The sequence below is a fragment of the Melopsittacus undulatus genome, chromosome 8 (genome assembly GCF_012275295.1).
Source record: "Melopsittacus undulatus isolate bMelUnd1 chromosome 8, bMelUnd1.mat.Z, whole genome shotgun sequence".
Taxonomy (NCBI): Eukaryota; Metazoa; Chordata; class Aves; order Psittaciformes; family Psittaculidae; genus Melopsittacus; species Melopsittacus undulatus.
In genome coordinates, this window is record NC_047534.1 from 2,613,932 (window position 1) to 2,637,241 (window position 23,310).

The 23,310-nt window shown below is 55.2% G+C and overlaps 2 protein-coding genes across 3 annotated transcripts in view; one reads left to right on the plus strand and one right to left on the minus strand.

Moving 5' to 3' along the window:
* SLC5A10 (solute carrier family 5 member 10) overlaps positions 1–23,310 on the minus strand; it is a 36,024-nt gene that overhangs the window by 4,107 nt on the left and 8,607 nt on the right. Inside the window, 5 exon segments of the mRNA XM_034065825.1 lie at positions 15,995–16,130; positions 18,242–18,344; positions 18,346–18,439; positions 21,520–21,600; positions 23,119–23,223. Coding sequence (XP_033921716.1) covers positions 15,995–16,130; positions 18,242–18,344; positions 18,346–18,439; positions 21,520–21,600; positions 23,119–23,223 — 519 coding nt within the window.
* On the plus strand, positions 1,372–21,673 carry FAM83G (family with sequence similarity 83 member G). Of its 2 annotated transcripts, none has more exons than XM_031045424.2 (5): positions 1,372–2,447; positions 8,436–8,603; positions 11,993–12,117; positions 12,898–14,283; positions 17,741–18,128. In XM_031045424.2, exons 1-5 carry the CDS (start codon positions 1,953–1,955, stop codon positions 17,979–17,981), a joined length of 2,415 nt encoding a protein of 804 aa, XP_030901284.2. In that variant the 5' UTR covers positions 1,372–1,952; the 3' UTR covers positions 17,982–18,128. The 2 variants fall into 2 exon arrangements, with proteins under 2 accessions (XP_030901284.2, XP_005145097.2); XM_005145040.3 differs by having other exon boundaries at positions 1,374–2,447; positions 12,898–14,344; positions 17,741–21,673.

Below are 23,310 nucleotides of genomic sequence, written 5' to 3' on the forward strand. Positions count from 1 at the left end.
TGATGCATCCCCACATCCCTGTGTCCCACTGCCACCTCCTGCACACAGCAACCCAGGGCTGGGCACAACCTGGAGCATGATACCACATTATGGGATGAGTTTTCCATGCACTGACATAAACCAGTTTACCCCAACAGAAAGGGAAGAAGCCACCAGTTCCCCTAAGCAGACTTAAAGCCAAGCTTACACAACCTCAGCTTTAAGAAAGCCCTGCTGCAGTTTCTCCTCTTCCTGCACATCCCTGACCCATCCTCCCTTCCAAACCCCCCCTGTGCCCAGTGCTTCACCGCACCACGAGCCTCAGCCAGGGATGGAGCATCCAGGAAGCCCCATAGCCATTGTCTATGCAGGCAGAAGCACTTTGATGGCCACATACCCAGGCAGACGGGTGGCTTTGCCTCGGGAGCCTGACTCAAGCAGGGCCCTCATTTACACGGCTGCGGATCCAGATGAGCTGCACCAACGCGAGGGAGCTGAGACGCAGCCCCTGGCACTTCCCTTTCATTGCAGGAATCTGACCCTGATTCCTGATGTTCTCCTTTAGCCAAGCTTGTGAGCACAAAGCTCCAGGATTCAGGCTTGTGAGCATCAGTTGGTGGAGACAGAAGGGGCTTTTTGCCCATCTCCTGGTTACTAATGTAATCTGCCATAGCAAGGTCGAGCTCCTTGTGTCCATGCTGCAAACCTCGTGCCAAAGCAGAGGAGGTTATAGAATAGGGTAGGATAGGAATATATTAGAATAGGAATAAACTAGAAATGAGAATGGCTTGAATATATTAGAATAGACTAAAATAGAAGAGAATAGAACATTTCCACTGAAATGGCCCTACAAGGTTCATCTAAATCCCACTGCCTGACCCCTTCAGGGCTGACCAAAAGTGAAATCACGTTATAAAGGGCATTATCCGAATGCACCTCAAACACTGACAGGCTCAGGGCATCAACTGCCTCTCTAGGAAGCCCATTCCAGCATTTGACCACCCTTTTGCTAAAGAAATGCTCCTTAACATCCAGTCTAAGCCCCCTGTGCTGCAGCTTTGAAGCATTAGATGCTGGCCCCAGCCTGGTGCTGCCCCCAAGACCCATCAGGGTCCCTGTGCTCAGCACAGGAGGGGTTAAGGACGAGGCAGAGCAGCTTTCCTGAGGGATATTGACTTCCCAAGGGGAGATCTCAAAGGAGATCTGATTATATCAATAACACTCATTGTTATCATTGTTGTTAGGAGGACAAACACCAACCCCTCCCCATGCAGCCCTGACCTCCCGCACCCGCACAGCACCAGCCGAAAGGGTTAATGTGCGGGCAGGGCCGGAATGTGTGAAGGCAGCATGTGACTGCAGGTGGGGCAGGGCGGAGAGTGATGAATCACTCCTTTGCTTTTCCTCTTTTCACTTCTCCCTCTTACCTGTCTGGTGCCGGCAATAACCGACCCGGCAGCCGGGGCCATGCACCAGAGCCTGCTGGAGACGGTTGGTGCCACGGAACCCAGCGGCTGACCCGGTTCTCCAGGAGCAAGCACCAGGGACGGTGTCTGGGCCAACAAACCTGCTTTTCTCTGCCTTCTTTAAGCTGTTTTCCTGCTTCTTTCCCACTTGGAGCCGGTGTTATCATTGTCCGGAAGGAGCGGAGGATGAGAAGAGAGTGGATGCGGAGGTAGAGGACCCCAAGCCCTGGCTGTGGGAAGCTCCAGGTTTTCCTTGCCTGGAGCCAGGAGTGAGCAGAGAACCGAATCCTCCTCCCCGGCATAGGAAAGCTCTGGCGTGGCCGGAGCCGGAGGAGAAGGGAGCGGCGTGTTCCCAAAGCTGCACATTGAGCTGTGGAGGGTGAAGCAAAGCGAGGGGTGTGTTTAAAGACTAGAGAATCATTAATTCCTTATTTATTGTGGACATCCGGCACTCGTTGGGGGTGCAGAGATCCATTGGGATAGGGGGGACTGGTGTGTGTCGGCACCATGGCTTTCTCCCAAGTGCAGTGCCTGGACGACAGCCATGTCAACTGGAGGTCCAGCGAGTCCAAGCCTGAGTTCTTCTATAGTGAGGAGCAGCGTCTGGCCTTGGAGGCACTGGCTTCCCGTGGGCCTGATGCTTTCTATGAGGTCCTGAAGAAGGAGAACATCAGGGACTTCCTCTCCGAGCTGGAGCTAAAGAAGATCCTGGATACATTGGAGACATACGACCCCGGCTCTGAGTACATCCCACGCCACGGCAGCAGCACAGGGGAGAGTGATGGTGACCACAACAGCCAAGGGGACGAGCAGGACATGGCCCCATCCCTGGAATACTGGCCCCAAAGGTCCGACCGCTCCATCCCACAGCTGGACCTCGGCTGGCCCGAGACCATCGCCTACCGCGGCGTCACCCGTGCCACTGTCTACATGCAGCCACCCATCGAGGGGCAAGCACACATCAAGGAGGTGGTGAGGAAGATGATCTGCCAGGCTCAGAAGGTGAGGTGTGCGACGGGATCCGGGCAGGATTTGCCTTCAGGCTGTCGTGATGACAGATCCTAACGTCCTGCTTGGCAGAGGCAATCCCTGCTCTGCGGTGAGCTCTGCCCAAGCAAAGGCATCGCGGTCGAGCGCTCGGGTGTTAATGGGTGTAATCAGTATTTAGGGATCTGATGTGGATGAAGATGCTGTTGGCTTGGTCCAGCACCCCCTGGGAGCAGCGCGACCCTTCCCGTGATCCATGCGGCAGCACCATTGAGTCCTCATGGGGCTGTGGGGAAAACCTATGGGGAGAATAAAAGGGGTTGAGCAGCTTCCCAGCAGTGAGCCCACATCCCAGGCACCCCAGGATGGTTATTCCCAAACCCTGTGTGACTGCATGTGGCAACACGCAGGAACCAAAGGAGCCAAACTCAGCCCTGGGGCCAGGCAGCCTGAGCCACTGCTCTGGTGCTGATGTACCCGAGCATCAAGTGTGGCCTGAGATTGCTGCGGTGGCCCAGGCTGGCCTCATCCTGGTTTTAGGAGTTAAAGGGTGAGCTGATGCATGGGACAAGGTTGGGTTGATGCTGAGATTTGGGTTGAGACTTGTCCTTCCTGTGGCACCAAACCAAGGAGCAGGGTGATGGGGTCAGGCTCGTGCCATAGGCAGGAGGACCAGAAAGGAGGGAGATGATGGTGGTGGTGGGCAGAGGTTGCTGGTGTTTCCCATTTGGGAAGCACAGGAGGGGTCAGTACCTGTTGTTTTCATGGTGCTTTGAAGCTCTTTGAGCTCTCTGCATCCACTCCCCCTTGAGAAATGCACCTCCAATGCAGGAGCATCCCAACCCTGAGGATACTGCAGCAGGAAAACAGGGACACCCTGCCAGGGTGGCTATGGAGCAGAGGGAGCCAGGATAGGATGCGTCAGGTCTACGTGACTGTAGTGATTCCCCATGCCAGGGCCTGGAACTGTGCTGGGATTCACAAATCCTAGTGGCATGCAGCCATTCAGAGCTTCTCCATGACCAGAGGGCTGAGGATCTGAGCATGAAGAGCCTGGGCTCAGGCAGGAAAACACATCCAAGGCTCACAGGATTTGGGATACCAGGGCTGCTGTGCTGCAGACAGGAGCCATCTCTGCCCAATAACACCTTGCAAAAGCCAACCTGACCTGTCCTTGCCTGCAGTGTTTTCCCCTCCAAAGGGCTTTGCAGTGAGAACAAAGGGAAGGGAGGGTTGAAGTTCCAAGGGATGGAGGATGGGAGAACTCCCCAACAGCAAAGGATGTCTCATCCTCGGGTCTTTCCAGCTCGCTCTGACCCAGGCTTGCAGCTCCTGCCTGGCTTTGCCTACTCACCGCTTCCCACCTGCCCCCACACAAACAGCATCTCCTGAGTCATCCCAATGCCCTCCTCCTGCTTGCAGAGCCAGGAGGCTGAGTCAGGCACCATCCCCACCTCTCCTTGGAGCTTCTCCATGCCGCAGGGATGGGGCCGCGGTGGATGATGCTCTGCTTGTCACCGGCTCCTTGGTGCTCCATAGGCAGGGCTGGGCTCTGCCTCCTGGTCCAGGTGGTCCCTGCTGGTGGGATGAGAGGTGGTGACACCACTGGTGACAGGCAGGAGGCTGCTTGGAGCTGATGGGTGCGTGCTGAAGCAGTCTGTAGGGTCTGGGGATGGCAGCAGTCTCACATATGGGCTTCCTCCAAAGGTTTCCCACCCCATCCATGAGGACCTGAACCTGCTCAGCACTGGTGTGGGTGCTCCTAAGCATGGGGATGCTGACCTGGACCATGCACAGAGATTCCAGCCAAGGCTTAAGGTCTTCAGGGCAGCTCAGAGGTCAAAGGGTTTGTCTGAGGGAGCCAAAGGCAGACAGAGGGATGGTCCAGCTGCCATCCCATCCAATGCCATGTAGGGTGGCACAAGCCCTGTCCTCCCTATGGTGTTCTGCAGAGAGCCCTGCTGAATTGTCCCATCCCACTGGTCAATGGTGGTGCTCTGCATCCACCTGTAAAGGAGCATGGGTTTGGGTGTTACATCCCAGAGGATGACCCTTGCTCCAGCCGCTGTCAAAGACACTTGGTCTGAAACACACTCAGATACCAAACAGAGCCATGTGGCTGCTGTCTCATGGCCAGAGGAGCAAAGTCCACCCAACATCAGCCTGGCCGAGGAGGGTTCTGAGCCTGTGTGCTGGGGAGGCTCAGAGCTGGGTGAGGAAGCCAAGAGCTGGGACGTGAGGCCCCTTTGATGGTGCAGATGCACCTACTTGCCTGCAGGAACAAGGCCAAACGCTGCTGAGCTCATTGAGAAGCAAACCCGGGCGAGCCAGAGCAGGGGATGCAAATGATGCACTCCTCTTCCTGGGAATAAACGGGAGAGAGGGAGGCAGGATCCTGTGGCCTCATCTCCCAGCAAATCCCATCTCTGTGGCCAATAACCATTGGTGGTCATGGACGTGGTGCGCCAATGGAGACCTCTGCAGGTCCAGCTCCTTATGTAGATGCCCTGGGGCTGTAAAGCTCATGGGATGGGTAGGGAGGAAGCTCTTCCTCCTTTCTCCTGCTCTAGATGTTGGCTCTGTCTGCCCAGAAACCAGAGCAGGCTGCAAACAACAACCTTGGCCAAAAGCCACCTGAGACAGAGGCAACTCTGACCTCCCCTGCACCTGGGGTTCCAGGTTGGGATTGTGGTGCTATAATTACCCTGAGCAACTTCCAGCCAAGGTTGGGAGGCCCCTATTAATTACTGTTTACAGAGCCCTCTGCCATTCCTGGATGAAAGGGTCGATGGGGGAGAGCAATTATTAATGCTGTTTGTCCCACCTCTCCCTCATCCCAACACGCTTCCTCTAATTGGGCCTTGGTGCCTGCCTAATTTATGGGGTGCCCACGTGGTGTGCCCCAAAAGTCATTATCTGATGAGTCACAGTGAGCTAATAAAGAGCTGTCATTTCCTCTATAAAACATGGTCCTGCGCTTGACGTGCTCCTCAGGAGGATCCCAACATCTGTCTGAGGGGATGGGATGCTCAGGGTGTTGGGATGCGGTATCAGTGCGTCTGTTCCATCCAACGGATCAATTGGCAGGTCCTGGGAAGGAAAGCATCACTTGGGTGCTGGGAGCATCTGGCTGTAGATTTGGGGTTGGTTTCCTCTGCACCATCCAGATGAATGGCAAAGGGATGGCAAATGGGATGACACAGAGGAAATGGGTTTCTCCTGCTGCTGGAGACCTCCCTAACACGGAGCATGTGGAACACTGAGCGCTGCCCCAGCAGAGGTGACAAGGACAAGGATGCCAAGCTCCCTTCCCACAGCAGGATGGCTCCAGGGACTCCCATTCCAGGGGTTGGGAATGGGAAGCAAACAGCACACAAGATTTCACTGCTCTGGAGTGAACAGACCTCTGTTCTTTACAGATAAACCCATACCTGGGTTTGGTACAGGCCAAACCAGTCCCAGCCGAGGTTCCAGCACAGGCAGCAGGTTCTGTCCCTGTGGTCCCTGGACTCACTGCACTGGGAGCACTGGCAGCACCATTCTCACCCTCCCATCCCGTTCTGGGCCAGGACACACTGGTACACAGGCCTGAGATCCCAGTGGCAAACCAAGGCCGAGCCTGTCCTGCAGGCGAGATGCAGTGGGGAGGAAGCAGCAGCACTGAGCAGGATGCACCAGCTGAGCAGGAGGAATTGGGTTGAAAACATGGGCAAGTGCCTGCAGTGTGATCCCTGCTCAGCATCCTATGGGCAGTGCCTGGGATAGAGGACATGGCCATGTCCTGCCTGCATCCCTATCTTCAGACCCAGAGCAGCAAGGGAACACCTCGGGAATGCCAGGATCACAGTGAGAAAATGCCTTTTTCCTCCCCAAACGAAGGCCAATACTGTTCTCATCTCTATTGATAAGGGCTCAGCTTCCTGCAAAGAAAATGCAGCTCACAGGCAATGACATGACCATGGCCACAGGGAGCATCAGTGTCAGAGACAGGAACAAAGATCTGCCACCAAACCCACCTCTCAAGCCAGGGAGATGCCATCCCAGTGCCTTTTCATCCACAGCTCCTCCCCAGTCCCTTGCTGCACATGGAAAAGCCAAGCCCTGAGCTTTAAGAGGAGCTTTGAACCTGTCCCACTTTACATCGCTGGCGAGACAAGCGCAGCCCATGCAAAGCAAGCACCCGCTTTGCTGCCTCAGTTTCCCCATCAGGACAAAGCCCAGGAATGGGTGCACAAGGGAGTGAGGATTTATGGCAAAGCCTGTTGAGAGGCTCTGAGGATAAATGGGAGCTCAATTAGAATGAAGAGGCAGAGAGTGGTCCCCTCTGTCACCTCCTGACACCCTTGAATGGGGCCAGGTTTGGGGCTGGCACAGGCTGAGGCTGCCCCTGCAGCCTCTCTCCCTGCCCCATTGCCTGCAGAGAAGGAAGGGAAGAGCTGACAGTGGAATAATGCACAATAATCCCCTGTTTAATTAGAGCTCTCCAGCTCCTGTGGCACAGGACTAATTAAAAGGCAGCTCTGTGCTTTGAGAGCCCTGGACTGGACGGGCCTGAGTGTGCAAGCACCATCCTCATCCCTTCCTTCCTTAGGGAGGAGTATCCCAGGGTCTGGCACCCACAGCATGTATGTTCCCATTGTGTTATCCTTTCTGGCTTCCCCATGTGCTGTAGCCAGCAGAGCCTTAATGGAACAGCACCATCTCCCCTGATCCAGGGTGACTTCCAGGAACAGCCACAGAGATGGGGACACCGATGGGTTTCCAAGCATGGGGCAATGACAGTGTCCCAGTGACAAGCCACTTCCCTGTGTGGCTGTTAACACCTCATGTGGGATAAGGAGAGGTTGTGGGGCTGCGCTGCCCTATTGCTACCCCAGGGATAGGGCAGAGGAGATGCTCAGTTGCACACCCCTTGTGCTGCACTGCTGCTGTTCACCATCGGGGTGATGCCATCTCCAGGAAGGCAAAATCCATAGCATGGAGTGAACTTTGGTGCTTAGGCCATCGCAGCATGTCCGGACGTGGCACAGATGCATCTTCCTATCACACACAGGACTCGCCCTGGTCCTGCCAGGGCAGCAAACGCCCTGGGTACAAAGGCAGCTCTGGCTTACAAAGGATGGTGACACTGCTGTGTGTCAAACCCTGCTGTCACTGCATGGGTGCTGGCACTGTCATCCTGGCTCTGCTCTCACACAGCCTGGGACAAGCAGGGATGCAGGAGCAGCACCCTGGGCACCCGGCAGGCTCATGGCAATGCAAGATCCACATGAACAGGACCAAGAAGGGCATCAGCATCCCTGTCCCCAATGCTCTGCTTTGGGCTCACAGTGGGGAGAAGACCATGAACCCAACCACATTGCTGTTAGCAGCAGCCTGGACTCAGAGCAGCAGTTGCATGAGCTGCGCACTCCTGGTTGCTTCTAAGCAACCTCATCCAGCCTGTTTTTAAAGGTATTAAAAGCCACTTCAGCTCCTGAATGTGCCTCAGGGCTATCCAGATACTTGCTACCAAGCTTAGAGTCATTCTTGGCTGTTTTTTATCCTGTTTCTCTCAACACAGGCATGCACAACAACCCAGGACAGCCCATGAGACGTGTCTCAGACAGGCAGACGTACCATTGCATCACAGCTTCCCCTTCCAGGGCTCAGCGATGGGGCCACAGGCAGTGCCAATAGCAAAGGGACACCAAACTTAGCCAGAAACCAGACTCTGAAGCAAATGGTGCTTGCCAAAGGCAAGAAAGATTCCCCCTCAGAAAGCAATTACTCACACATATGTGATGCTACAGGCTTCACCTGAGACCAGACCTCCCATAGAGACAGCAAAGGAATGGGACTGGGGGCTCCTGCTTTTCACCCTCAGGCTGGCTCCCAAAGCCAAATCCCAACCTCCTGGAGCACACACATCACTTCAGCTCCCACAAAACAAGCCCTTGGCTGTACCTTGGGGTTGTCACCCAGCCGTGCTACCCAGACTCACCTCTCATCTCCCCTCTCCAGGTCATCGCGGTCGTCATGGACATGTTCACTGATGTAGACATCTTCAAGGACCTCCTGGATGCAGGGTTCAAGAGGAAAGTGGGGGTTTACATCATCCTGGATGAGACCAACGTGAAGCACTTCCTTCAGATGTGCGAGCGAGCCCAGATGCACGCGGGACACTTGAAGGTAAGGGTGGCCCAAAGGGGCCCTGTAACCTCCTTCAATATAGAGGCTATCAGAGCTGTCAACCCTGCTCCCTCCTGTCTTGGGGGAACCACAACCCCTAAATGAGATGAGTTTAGTCCATTTTTCTGTAGCAAAGGTGAAGGTGATGCCTAAATCCAGGAGCAGCAGGGTGGAAGGGAATGGATGAGCTATGGAGATCTAGATTTCCATGCAGCCAAGCTGAATGCAGAAAGCCTGAGGAGCTTCTGGTACCCAGGCAGAGATGGCTTTGGGGCAGGGGGTGTTTGAGGAGCTGTGGCCACACATAGGGCATCGGTGCATATAGGGAGCTGTATCCCCACATAGGGCACAACTCAGGCAGGACACTGCACATCCCAGGGCAAGCCTCCATGCTCCTGGTGAGCAAGAGGGAAGGCAGGAGAGGAGGATGCTCCGCAGGGCTGATCCGCACTGTTGCCAGCCCCATTCCTGCTGCATCCCCAGGGGCAGGAGCAGCCGCAGGTTCTCTCCCTTCAGCCCTTCCTGCAAGTCAAGAGGCTGGAACTGAAGAACTCGATTTTCCCCTTTTCCAGAGCCTCCGCCCCAGTGTGGGGCCAGCATCGGAGCAGGGAGGGACCCACATTGCCAGGGATGTCCTCACTGCTCACACCACAGTGACCAGCAGGACCCATCTGCCTGTTGTTAACCTGACCATGGAGGTGCTGGTGGCTGCACATGGCACAAACCATGCTGGAACAAGGGAAGGGAAAGCAGAACAGGGGATGCCGGGCAGCAAAGGGGCTCCATCCCTGCCCAAAGTGCCCTCAAACACTTATGCATCCCTGTGCATGGTGGGGCAGCAAAGGAAACCAGGTGGTACAGTGCTTAATGCAGAGGAAGAGGTAGAGCAGAGGGTGAGGGGTTATATCAGCCTCAGTGGGAGCAGAGACCCTTGCTCCATCCATAGGACACATCCCCAGTGTCTCCATGGGGCACAACATCCCCATCACCACCACCAGCTCCAAACACACCAGAGCCACCCAGCACTGGAGGGCTCACAGACACCCCTCTCCTGTTGTACTTCCCACCTCGGCCTTGCCTGTTGCTTGGCACAGAAGTGATGTTTCTGTGCCTGACATCAGCCAAATAGCTGCCGGCGAGGCCCGTGCCCGGGCAAGCTCCCACATCTGCTTATGGTGAGCAGGAACGCACCAGAGCCACCTTCATGCCAGGCTAAGGGATACAACAGGGGGCTCAGAGACCCCCAAGCACCAAGCAGCTGAGCCCCAGCCACCAGCCCTGCTTCACTGCTGCTCACAACAACTAAACCAGACTCAAACCAGCTTTTACCCCATAGAGCCTGGCCTCCTGCAGGCTGCTCCGAGACCAGAAAAGCCGGAGCTGACGCACACCACTGTTCTAATGCATGAGCATCCTGGTGGCAGGACTGGAAAAGCAGGAGAGCATCTGCAGAGCTCGGCAAATGCCTGGAAGTTGGGATTTGCCGCATGTTGCAGGCAGGTTGGCTGGCACAGGGAGGCTGTGAGGAAACTAGGGCAGTGTCTGGGAGCTGCTTCGTAAGAGGGAGATGCTAACGAAACATAGGTTGTTATCTCGGTGCCGCAATTAGCAGCCTGGCTTGGGCAAGGAGGTCGCTTGGTTGAGCAATGGGGAGTGATTCAGCTTGTCCCAGCCGTGGTGCTGGGTGCTTGATGCTCTAGGGGGAGATGAAATAAACAGATCTTACTTAACAGCAGAGAGTAGCCAGGAGGGGAGGGAAGGGGACAGGCTTCTGGCTTACAGGGACCTGTGTTCTCTGTGTGCTGCTGAGATAAAGCCAGGGCTGCTTTGGGTCTCTGTGCAAAGGGTGGATTCTGAGTGGGAATGTGAGGGGATGCCCAGGCTGGCAATGGGCAGAGGGTTCAGCATTACCCAGTAACCAGCTGCTCTCAAGGCAGGGCCAGTATGGACAAGGATGGGAATTCCCTGTGAGGGTGCTGAGGTGCTGGCACAGGGTGCCCAGAGAAGCTGTGGCTGCCCCATCCCTGGCAGTGCTCAAGGCCAGGTTGGACACAGGGGCTTGGAGCAGCTGCTCCAGTGGAAGGGGTTGGAGCCAGAGGAGCTTTAAGGTCCCTTCCATCCCAAACCATTCCATGAGTTCTCATCCCAGCCTGCTTCCAGCCAACCCCAGGACCGCTCAACTGCACCAAGCAAAAAGGCAAACGCTAGAAAGAAAAACCTCAAATGCACCCAAAAAACATCCCAAATCACTCCATTGGGTGCAAAACTTCCCTGGAAACCTGCTCAGGAAAGACTTTGCTTTTGCATCGTGTTAAATCCAGTACTGATTCACCATCCCTCCTACCAGGTGCACAAGGAGCAGGGATGCCCAAGCTCAGCTTGAATGCAGGCTTAGGGATGTGCCTGGTTGTTGTGCACAAGCAGAAGGGAGAGCCCAGGGACACAGATAAGAGCTGGAGGTGGGAACACGAATACTTCTCATTCCTTGAGTAAAAAACACCAAAGAAGCCAACAAAACACACAAAAACCCCACCATGGAGGGCACGACCCCATGACGACACAGTGCCTACAGCAAGAGCATCACCACCATCCCGGCACGCACAGGAGGAATGCAGGCACTTCCATAGGAAAACACTTCCTCTCCACCCAAGGGAGACCCTTTGCAGTGAGATGCTATCTGCTCGCCTGCAGAAACCTGCCATTGCCCTCCATGGAGAGGCACAGAGGCATGAAGCAGATGGGAGATAAGAGCAGCTCTAACTGCCCTTCCATGACCATGCTCCCATGGGGAAGGACAGCTCACTTCCTGGCCGTATCCACAGGGATACAGCCCACATCCCTGGGGTTTGGTTTCCAGTGCTGAAAAGGTGCTGCCCCATTGCCAGCTTTCCCCTACCCATTCCTATAACCAGGGCAAGATGCTCACATTTAAGAGGACAAGCAATGGGAGACCTTCATGGGGGACAAGCCCATTGCTGTCAGGTCTGTATGGACCGTCCTGTGGTCACCACCTCCCCCTAAAACCATTGCATGTCTCCCACTGGGGAGAAGGTGAAGAAACCTCTCCCATGGTGGCATTTGCATAGATCGCAGGAGATGGGAAGCCCTTGGCAGCACTCTCACACTGCTCACCCACGGATGCAGGCAGCGCCGGGTTCAAGAGGTAGGAAACACTGCCCGATACATGGCAAAGCAGGAAATTCCAGACACCAGATCCATAGTTTGCTGCATGGCTTGGGGCAAGTTATTTTATCTTCCCATTGCTGTGGCCTCCTCTGAGCGTTTCCCACTCTGGAGCATCCATTGGGGTATCAGTGGAGGGGTGAATGATGCTTTAAGACCAGCCCTTTGCTCCTGTCCCCACTCACTGCTCTGCCTTTGCCTTGCAGAACCTGCGAGTCCGGAGCACGGGGGGAACAGAGTTCTTCACGCGTTCGGCCACCAAGTTCAAAGGGGCTTTGGCCCAGAAGTTCATGTTTGTGGATGGGGATCGGGCCATGTGCGGATCCTACAGGTAACCGATGGCGTCTCCTCTTGCTCACCCCATAGTGGTGTTGGTCAAAGGACCAGCACAGACCCACATAGTCCGAGCCCTGGTCCTTGCCCAGTATGGCCCGAGGACCCCATTCCCCCCCCCTTACGCTTTCAAGGCCAGCTGAGATTTGGAGTGGGACCCAAAGGGGTTCCCCCCACCCCACAGGCAGGTCTGGGACACCCCTCCTTGTTGGAGGTGGTGGAACGCATCAAGTGCTTCTGCCAATGGATGTGATGAGCACAAGGAAGGATAAAAGCACTAAACTGCGGTCAGTCCAAGCTCTCACATCAACCTCAGCTTTTCCAGTCAAGCATTTCCTACCCAAATTTGTCCAAATGAATTTGTCCTTTCCAATTTGCCCAAATGAAGACTTACTTTGGTTGAAATAGTTCCATTTCAGTGAGCTTTTCAGCCTGAAAGATGGAACTGAAACATTTCCTGCTTCCCAGCCACAACAAAACCCCATCCAGAGCCTCTTTTCTTAACTAACCCAAACTGAGGAAGGAAAAGCAGCCAACACTGAAGAGAAAAGCCAACAGCCCCACAGCAAACACCTTCCTTCAAGTCCCAATGCGCTCAAGACTTCAACCCTTCATTCCCACCTGGGTTGAGAGCTGCTCCTTCGATCCCATTCTGATTGATGTTTATGGTGAGACCGTGTCCCTGCCAGCACCAGCAGCCCCTCGGGGGAAGCCGGGGCTGGGCAGAGGTGTGTTATTTACCAACAAGCCCTGACTTTCCAATGTGTTTCTGTTCCAGCTTCACCTGGTCTGCGGCCAGGACAGACCGAAACGTCATCACAGTCCTCTCAGGCCAAGTGGTGGAGGCATTTGACAAGCAGTTCCAGGAGCTCTACCTCATGTCCAAAGGGGTGAGCCTCAAATCCATCTCCATGGGTGAAGAGCCTGAACCCGAGCCCGTAACGCTGCCCTCTGTAGTGCCGGTGACACCGGCCAACGCGGTGGTGAAGAAGCTGATCAACCCTAAATATGCCCTGGTGAAGGCCAAGAGTGCTGACCAGATCAGCAAGACTTCATCTGAGACCCAGGACAAGAACCAGAAGGTGGACACCAAAGGTAAAGCCCTGCCTGAGGGCCAGGGGGGTGATAGGCATGGGGACGTGGCCGATCTCTCCCTGCTCATCCATCCCGGCCTCCTGAACCTGGAGAAAGCCAACATGTTTGACTATCTGCCCACATGGGTTGAGCCTGATCCCGAGCCTGGGAGTGAAGTCTTGGGCTACATCAACATCATCGACCCCAAGGTGAAGAATGTGAAGCTGTCACAGATGAACCGCATCAAGGTGTGTGATGTGTCCCAGGCCAGCGCTCAGCACCGGCAGATGCTGAAGAACAGGGAGATGGAGGCCAAGAAGAACTTGGAGCAAGAGCAGCTCCTGGTGTCCCCCTGCCAAAGACAGGCCCCACAGATCCCCATGGAAGCTCCTGCAGCCACCACAACCAGCCCCATTGAATCTACCAGCTGGACAATGAAGCAATCAGGCTCGTTTGCCACTTCACCATTGGGTCACCACTTGAAGCCACCAGAGGAGACACTGGAGGACATTAAACCTCCAGTTCCAAAGCCAAGGACAACCCCTGTTGGCATCCTCATGACCAAAGTCCTCACAGCCTGTGACAGCAGCACTGCCCTGGAGGGTGACACACAACCACCACTGACCGACCTCGTGGGTGCAAAGCAGGAACAGGAGGAGAACCCCAACAGAGCCTCAATGGAGAGCTGCCATCTCCAGCCAGAGCGGTCAACAGCAGGGCCACAGGAAGACAAAGGGCCTCCCTGTGCCCACAATGGGCTGGGAGAGGAGGAGGAGGAGGAGGAAGAGGAGTACATCACCCTCAGTGACCAGGAGAGCTACTCCAGCAGCTCTGCTGACCACAGCTACCGCCGCTCCAATGCCTCCTCCATCTCGGATGAGTACTTCGAGGTGCGGGACCGCTATGGACCCCTCCGGAGAACCAATTCGGATGTCACCCACAATGGGGAGATCCTTCCCATCCAGAGGAAGCTCAGTGACCCCCACATCAGCAGAGGCACCTTCCTCAGCCCCCTGGGGAGCCTCCCATCCCTAAAGCACATCCGCATGGAGGATGCCAACAAGAGGAGGAGCAACGCGGTGGAGATCAGGTGTGTGCTGCCCCGCACCATCCTGGATGGCAACAGCTCCTACCCCAGCAGTGCCACGCAGGTAGGACTTATTGCTACAACCTTCCCTATGCTCCTCCACCCTACAAAGGTTGCAAACCTGGAGGTGACCCAGGCAGCTTAGCCGAGGTGTGGTGTCATCCCTGGCTTTGGTGCCGCGTCCTATGTGCTGAGATCAGGGTCTCATACAGGAGAATAATGCCCTGCATGCAGCCATGGTAGGAGTCACCCAAAAGGTGCTCTTGGTCAGGAAGGTGGTGGCCATGACACAGCCATTTGTGTCTAGGAGTGCAATAGGAATGGCTGGCAAAGGGAAGGTTTTGGGGGAATTAAGGATTATCCCATGACATTGAGCTGTGGGATGGAGCCCAGAGGCTCTGGGCTGTACAGCTCCATCCCACAGCCCATCGGCAGTGGCATCGTGCCCAGGCAGGGACAGGCTGTGCGTGCAGGCGTGTCCCACTCCGGTTTGTTTTCTAGCTCCTCACAAAGGTGATTAGCATCAAAGTAAAAGCACTCGGACACATAATTAGGCAGAGCAAGACAGAGAAACAGGGACAGCAACCTCTATGGGCGAGCGCTGCAGTCAGCAGCTTTGTGGCTGCTCCACGAGTGACGCCAGACCTTGTCACCCCATGGGGTGCACGCCAGCATCCCCATGGATGGAGCTTGGGATGCACAGCAGCATCCCCACTGCTGGAGCTCAGGGGGTGTGTGCACCAGCATCCATACTAATAGAGCTTGGGGTGCACACCAGCATCCCCACCATAGCAGGAGCATCACCCCATCCACTCAATGGGGATCGCAGGGTCAATCCCCTATTTCCACCCAGCCTCTTGCACCACTATGAAGCCATTTGGTTTCTCAAGGCTCCCCACCCGCTGTTCTCAGGGCATTCAAACCCTCAGGGCTAAACCAGCAGCTGAAATCACTGAAGCCACCTGAGGTTACCCGAGCTGAGCATCTAATCTGTATTTACAGGGAATTAAATTTACAAGCCCTGAATCCACTTCACTTCTCCCTTCCCAGCCAGGGCCACAGAGCTCAGAGTAAGGTTTTAATCCTCACACATCACAAATCCCCTCGTGCCCAGGGCAAGGAGCTCTGCTTTGATGCTCTGCACCCAGGCCTCTGGTGCCACCTTGCTCAGAGTGGCCAGGGACATTGGTGTCCCTGCAATAACTTGTCCCAGCCCTTTGATGAAAGGCAGGTAATGAACAACACCATTGGGATGGGGAAAACCAGCCCTCAACTGATGGGAATGCACAGGGAAGAGCTCCTCCCATGTGTAAAGTTAATAAAGCAAAGCAACCCTTGATTAACTTTCTAGAAACCTCGAATCCAAAAGAATCACCATCAACCACTGCCAAAGGATTTCATTCCTGATCCACACTTCTTATGTGCTGGCCCATGGCCCAAAACACAGGTGGAGGCTCAACCACAGGGCAAACACCATGGGGTTCCCATCACTTTGAGGACACAGCACCCAAGCTACCCCATGAGCATCACCTTGCCCACATACACACAGCCCTGTTCCCATCCAGCTGCATGGTTAATAGAGCACAGCAGCATTGGCTGATGCACTGCACAGGACACTCGGGTCTGTGCAGAGCAGGGGGTTCCAGACAAGCCCCCCCCTCCATTCCTTGTTTACCACCCTGCCAGCTCCATGCCCACCCAGCAGAGCCCTTACCTGGGTACAGGACCCTGCTGATCATCCCTGGCATGGTGATAACCAACAAGGGCAGCATCCTCAGGTGGCTGCCCAGGATGCAGCCAGCCTTGGTATGACTCAGGCTCTTAGCAGATATTGACCACTGGATGATGACCTGTGGGAGAACCAGGCAATGGCTGAGAAGCCACCAACATCTATTGCACGTGAGCCTCCTCCTTGCCAAAGTGCATCCCAAGCATCTCCAACTGCTGGAGCTGCTGGGCCCAAATGCAGCTCCAAACACAGGTGTGAACCCAAACCCCTGTCTGGGTTTCTCCCCAGACCAGCACTGGGTCTGTGTTATGCCATAGCACCACAAATCCCAGTGCAACCACAGCAGTGTGTCCAACCATTCCCCACCACCATCCTCTCTCCCTCTTGCCCCTTCTATTCAACCTCCTCCCCAAAGGGTGCCCTCAATGAAATGGACACAGAGAGCAGGCAGCTCCTACCACAGCTCACTGCCACCCACACTGCCCAAACCATCACACCTCAAAGCTCTGACCAAGCCATGTCCATCCCCAGCACAGCCAGCCCTGGGCTTTGAGGCAACCTCTTAAACAGGCAAAATCCATAGGAAATGCTGTCTTTAAAAGAGCTTAAACTCTCCCCCAAAGGCTTACAGAGAAGTGCTCAGCATCCAGCAGCCATTCCTGACCTTGTGGTGGGCAAAAAGGATGGGGTGCTGGTTCTTGGGGTGGGTTGTTTGGGGAAGCATCTATCCCAGAGCCAGAGCATGTCAGGAGGCACAGGGCTCACCACCCAGCTCATGCACCACATCAGCACCTAATGACCTCAAAGGGAGAGGAGCTAAATCACCCTCCATCCTTCCCACCTGCAGACATCTCAGAGCTTAGCACTGATTTTAAGCAATCTGCTTAAATCAGTCTAGCATTATCCAAGCCAAACCGCTTGAATGCAGCCCCCATGGTGAAAGCAGGAGGCATCTGCTTGAGGACCATTGGGATACTGGTGTTAAATGGGTGAGCACCGAGGTGATGCCAGCAGCAGCGTGAGGGTCATGGCATCGGCAGGGCAGGTCGGTGCAGCCAGCTCTGAACCTCCCAGCCCCAGCTCATCCTGCCATCAGCACCTGCACTTGTTAGATTCCATCTTGCCCATCTGCACAGGGTGCAATCACACCTCCACATTGCGGTGCAGGCACACCCAAAGGGGAAGATAAGTATCTGGTGACCACAGCCATGCATTAAGGCTTTACCCGGGCCAGAACGGAGATTAATGATGCTCAGACCCGATCCAGATGTGTCTCTCAACCCAGGTAATCAGAGCCACCCCCGCAGTGCTGCTGCAGCTCACTTGTCTCCTCATCCCATCTCCTCTCCATCCTTTCATCTCATCTTGGTAGCTGCCTAATCCCACAGGTTGGGTCTGGATGACTGAATGCTCTTTGGGCCTGAAAAGAAGGCTTAGATGGGTGCTCAGGCTGCTGCTGGGGAGAAGGTGTTGAGATACCCCTGGCATCCTTGGTTCTGGATCTCCAGATTTGGCCCTGGGCTGCTGAGATGCTGCAATGTGCAGGGCAATGTGTTGCCAGAGCAAGAAACAGAGGAGCAGCAGTGGCTTTGAGCTGCCACCAGTCTCAATAGGATTGGAGCAAGGGAGTGCAGCAGGTGATAAAAGGGTTTGTCCATGAGGACCAAGCCCAGACACCAGCATCCTGAGCACACCAGTATCTCATCCTTTTCTCTGCTCTTTCCCAAACAGGGGACTCACATCTACCGCTACCGACCCAGGAACCCCTTGGGCAGAGAACAAGGCAAGGAGGTCTCCTGCTCCCCAACACATGAGAAACCCCCCGGGGCCACCAAATACAGAGGGGACGGAGCCGAACCCAAAAAGACCATTGCAGGCAGCCAGCCCTATTGGCAGAGCAAAGCCTTCAGCCCCAGCAAGCAGCCCGGCCACGGCCCCACCAGCAACCCCAGGACACCAAGCAAGTGCTTAGGCTCCCTTCCAGAAAGCCAGAAGACAACGGAGGAGATGAGGACACCCCTTGGCATCCCTCTTTCCAAACTGTCCCAATCCAAGCACCTCAAGAGCAGGGTTGCGGGTGCTTCTATTGACTCCAAAAAGAAGCCTCCTGAGCCCAGCAGCCAGAAGGAGCAATAGGTAAAGGTGGACTTCCATGGTGAGAGGCATAGTGGAGCGTGCCTGGACCCCAGGCAATGCTGTTACATGGGGCAGGGGGATCTTGTTTACACTTACCTGGTCAATGCACCAGTAGCATGTGGCTATGATAGACAGCCCAAAAGTCATCCCGGTCCAGGGCAGGGCTCCAGAGACTGGATCTCGGAAGAGATGCATGGACCGGCTCTGGGCAGGTCGTGTTGGGAATGATCTTGGATGGCACAGCTTTTAGATAGGCCTCTTCCAGGTTGGGGGAGCCTCCGATCTCATTGAGAGCTGGAAAGCATCATTGGGTTGGAGGCCAGCAAAGCCCAGCGGCCTGGGATCGGCTGGCAAAGCTCACCCCAACCCTTTGACTCAGAGGTGCTGCCCAAAGAGGGCTCCTTCATGGTCGTGTTTGCTTGTAGTTGTTTAAGAGACTCTTCTATCATGGTTTTGCACAGCAGGTCCCAGCTTCAGAGGGTGACCTGGGACAAAGGGACCCACTTCTTTTGACCTCGTACTGTAAAAGCAACTTGTTTATTAAAGCTCCCCAGTCCCAGAGCAGGGGAAACTCACCTAGGACTGTTAAATGCAACCTTAGGCAGCCTTTGACTTGATGTGCTACAGCTCAAGGTGCTCAGATGTCTTCTGCTCCCTAAGCGTTTCCCCAGCACCCCCCATGCATCTCCAGCCCCAAACCTCAGCAACCAGGGAAAAAAGGAACAAAAAAGGAACAAAAAAAGCCATTTTCACTGCTTTCTTTCCTATCAAATGGAACCCAGGGTCTGGATCTTGGCCTGAGCCCCACTGAGCAGTACATGCCATGGACAAGCCTTAGCAAGCAGCCTCCGAGCCCTTGGCAGCTGCCTTGGTGCTCCTCCTTGCTGCTCCATAGCCAACAGCCCCAGGCTCTGCCCTGGCCCCCCCCATCTCCCTGTTCCTGGGGGGCTGAATGCTCCTTGCAGCTCCTCCAGTACCTCCAGCAGAATTCCAGAGCCAGAGGCATCGCTTTTTGGATGAGGGAGGGATGGGAGGCCCCCATGTGCTGTGGCCACCCATGGAGCAGCATGGAGATAAGCAGGGAGGTGTTGGCACCCCCATACCCACAGCAGCTGGTGCTCAGGGTAAAGAGACAGGAGGCTCTGGGGACTCAGAGCAAGATCCATGAGCATCCCTGGGTGGATTTGTCCCCATCTGGTCCAGCTATCGCATCCTGCATCCCTTCCACCCTGCCCATGGGACACAGCTCAGCCCACTACAATGTGGGAACATGGTCCTGGGAAGTCACCCTCTTGCAGGACCATCCCCACAGGTGCTGCTGGCTTTAGATCAAGAGCAAATCCCTCAGGCATCAGGTGCTGGATGCTGGGATCATCATCAAGTGCTAGCTCAATGCCTAAGACACCCATCCTGCTCCATCGTCCCCCCTGCCTGAGGACAGCCCTTTCCCTGCATCCCCATCCCAGGGCATCCCCCTGACCTGATGCTATTGGGTACTTCACAGAGGGGCATCACCCACCGTGCTCCCCCCATTGCAAACCAGTCAGCACTGCTGAGCTCCTCCTGCTCTTGTGCAAGCAGCCCTGGCCCCCCTCCAGCTCTTGGCTTACCCAGGCGCCGGCTACTCCCAAGCTTTGCATGGGTGTTGGGCACCAACAAAGGCTCTCCAAGGCACAGATTCACACCTGGGGGTGTGGGCCCGCTCCCTTCCCAAAGGGGTTCACCGGCAAGTCCCAACACCTACACCTGCATCAGGGCAGCGGGAGCTCAGCCTGCGGATGCTGGGCTGCAGCCCATGGGCTCCAGCAGGATTAACAGCCCCATGTGAATGCCAAGCGGGTGCAGGATGGGATGGTCTCTCTTATCCGTGATGCTGGAGCCACCGTGAAACAGCCACTGAGCTCTCTGTAAAGCAAAGTGATGTCTGCAGCCCTTGGGTCTGCAGCCTGTTGTTGGCCAGCATCCACCCAAGGGGATGGGTACAACTCTGCTGCTCTCCCCTGTGAGCCCCAGAGCCAAGCAATGCATTTTGTTATCCCTTCAGCAGCAATAAGGGAGGCAATGGGCCAGGCAGAGCAGGCCCAGAGGACTCACAGCTTAGCTCATGAGTATTAGCATCACCGATGCAGATGTCATGGTCTGAAGACACAAACATAGACCATGAAGAGCATCCTTTATTAGAGGAGCTGGACAAGAGGTGACAAAGCCTCCAGGTCCTGAGCCCTGAGGACAAGAACTGTGACCAGCACCTTGTGTTCTGGCTCCCCTGCACCAATCCCTGTCCCAGGCACCCTCATCTCCCTGCACACACCATGAAGGTTGGCAAAGCCAAAACAAGCCGGGTTCTGCAGTCGCTGGAGGGGATTTTCCCAGCCCAACTCAGCAGACACAAGCTCCAGAGAGAGCCCCATGGCCAACCACAGCTTCAGACAGCAACCAGCTGTGCCTGAGCACCTCGGTTAATGCAAAGGCTGCGGCCACTGCTTGGATGTGCTTGGGCAGGCTCCTCTGCCTTCTTGCTGGTGTTGTCCCTTCTGCAGGAAGGATCTGCCCTCCCATTTGTATTGTGTGCATGGATCTTGCTTAGCCAGGGCTCACCCAGGACCGAGCTCTGCACAGGGGAGCAGCCTTGGGATGGGGCTGGATGCAGGTCCAGAGCTGCTCCCACCTCCATAGCTGAGGTCAGTGCCTGCCCACTGAAGCAGACTGCGGCAGGGAATGGTGGGAATCACCTCTGGAATCACCCTCTGTAGTTAAATACCCTCCTTTGAAGCTGGGACCTGACTTTTTGCCTCCTACTCCTCAGGGCCCAGAGCCCCAATGGCACAATAAGGCTGATGAGCACCTGTGTGAGGCTGCAGGTACAGAGACACAATGGTGCTGAGCGTGTTGAGAGAGGGCTGGGGATGAACCACGCTCACTCCAACCGGGATGAAGGCACAGCTCCATGCTCTGCATCCCCATGGAATCAATCCCCTGCGGCAGTGCCTTGTACCAGCATCACCTCTTGCAATGGTGGGATCCCTTCTGAAGCCCCCATCACAACAACACTGCAAGTTTCCCAGAGCAGGACTGGAAATGCTGCTTCACCATCAGACACTTGATATCATCCACCTCTCGGATGCATGGACCAGAGGCCAATATATGGAGCAGCAATGACCACATGGGAGACCAGGAGGATGCTTCACAGCATCTTCACCCAGAGGACAGGGGGACACAGGGGAACCACAGACTTCCTTTAGGTACCTGCTCCAGGCCAAAGCCCTGCTGTGCATCTTGGCCACTGAACTGCTTAGACTGAGTCTTCTTATTTATTTCTGAGACCACAAAGTGGATGGACTCCCTCTGTGGGTCCTCAATGCCCCAGCTCTTACCTTTCATCACCAGCACGATGGCTCCGAGGACCACGATGAGCATCTGCAGTGTGTTGGTGTAGATGACGGCCGCCAGTCCTCCTGCAGGAGAGCAAGGCACAGTCACTGCTGCCTGGTCCTCCAGCCCCAATAAAGCTGCCTGTGCTGGAAGGGATGTGCCTGTCATTGTGCTGTGACATATGGGGATGCAGTGGGAGTGTGGAGGGGGAACAGCACCCCATAGATGGGGGGACACACAGACAATAGCCGTGGGAAGGGAAGGGGAGCCAAGGGATGGCAGGAGGGGAGGATGCAGCCCCCAGGTCCCCATGCAGTCAGGAGGATGCCCATGAGCCTCTTTGGATGCTCCAGCAAGGAAACCACATTCAGGATGTTTGTCTCATCCCACCTTCCTGCAGCAACATAGAACCAGTTAGGTTGGAAAAGACCCTTAGGATCATCAAGTCCAACCACTGTAGAGGTTTCCCCTTCCTACACCCCTCAGCTCTCCCAACCCCACAGTTATTTCCCCAGCTGATGCTTACTGGGATCCCCTGTGGCCATTAGACCAGCAATATCCTTCCCTTTCCATCCCAAGCTCTCTCTGGACCTGTGGCAAAGCCAGGAGCTGCTCATGCAGCCAGAGAGCAGTTACTCAGCACATGAACAAAAGCATTACCAGGTAGTGGAGCTGGAGGAAATGGGCTCAAACTGAACCAGCTTCAACCTCAGTCACCGACTCACATCCCAGGAATCCAGAGCTGCACCTTCCCCGGCCATGCCTGGGATTTGGAGGGATGCTCTTGGGATGAGGGTGATGCAATGATCACACACACACTGAAGTGAGCTTGCATCAGGACAAGCCTTGTGGGCAGGGAAAAGCCTAAGATGGGATTTGCTTAAAACCAAAGTCTGGCAAAATCCACCCTGGTTTGGATATGCTTAAACTGAGTCTTGTTTTGATGCCTGGGATGAGATAGAGAGGGAGAATCTACTGCAGGGGAGGGAATGTCCCACCTACAGTAATAACCAAAAGGGCTGCCAGGGATGCAGGGCCCCATGGTCTAAGAGTGGGGCTGAAAGCCAGGAACCCACAATTTCCAACTCCATCTCCATCACTGCCTCCAGATCCCTATGGAACCACAGGGATTGACCCTGCAAGAGGAATAGGCAAGAAACATTCCCAAGAGCTTTGCAGAGGGAAGGCAGCAGTTGTAGTGCAGGCAGGGCAAGTGGGAGGGAAATGAACTGAGTAAAGGGCTTCCAGCCTGTAGATTCCATAGTAATAGTCCTGTAATAGGAGAAGCCCTGATTATTGCTGGTACAAATAGGTACATGCACAAGAAAGCACTTAACTACGTGATGGAGGAGGAGTTATTACAGCTGGAAAGCTATAATGACAAAGCAGAGGTCAAGTATTGAGTCATCGCTTGAGCTGACGCTTGAAGGATGCTCAGATACTGCCTGGGTAGGGCAGGGAATGTGATCCCCATTGAATATAAACCCCCAAAGACCTCCCAGGAGCAAAAAGTACTAGCAATAAGGTGAAAGCAGGAGTGTGAGTGCTGCTGTTCAACCAAAGAAGAACCATTTGAGGCCAGCAGACACTGAGTACCCTGCCTGCAATGGTGTAGAGCCCTGCGACCATCAGCATCAGGATGGTGGAGAGGGAAAGGTCCCAGCCCAGGCAGACTTGGACAGAGAGGGCTCCCAGTACAGGCCAGTCTGTGCATGGAACAGGAAACACAGGGGTTAGGGAAGGTGCCATCTGTTTCCTAGAGAGCTCCCCAGGAGCGGTACAGCAGGGAAGTG

Excerpts from the sequence above, each read along its gene's own strand:
- FAM83G (XM_005145040.3), top strand. The coding sequence starts at position 1,953 with ATGGCTTTCTCCCAAGTGCAGTGCCTGGACGACAGCCATGTCAACTGG. Across the intron at positions 2,448-8,435 it reads TGATCTGCCAGGCTCAGAAG|GTCATCGCGGTCGTCATGGA; the intron begins GTGAGGTGTGCG and ends TCCCCTCTCCAG. Across the intron at positions 14,345-17,740 it reads ACCCCAGCAGTGCCACGCAG|GGGACTCACATCTACCGCTA; the intron begins GTAGGACTTATT and ends TTTCCCAAACAG.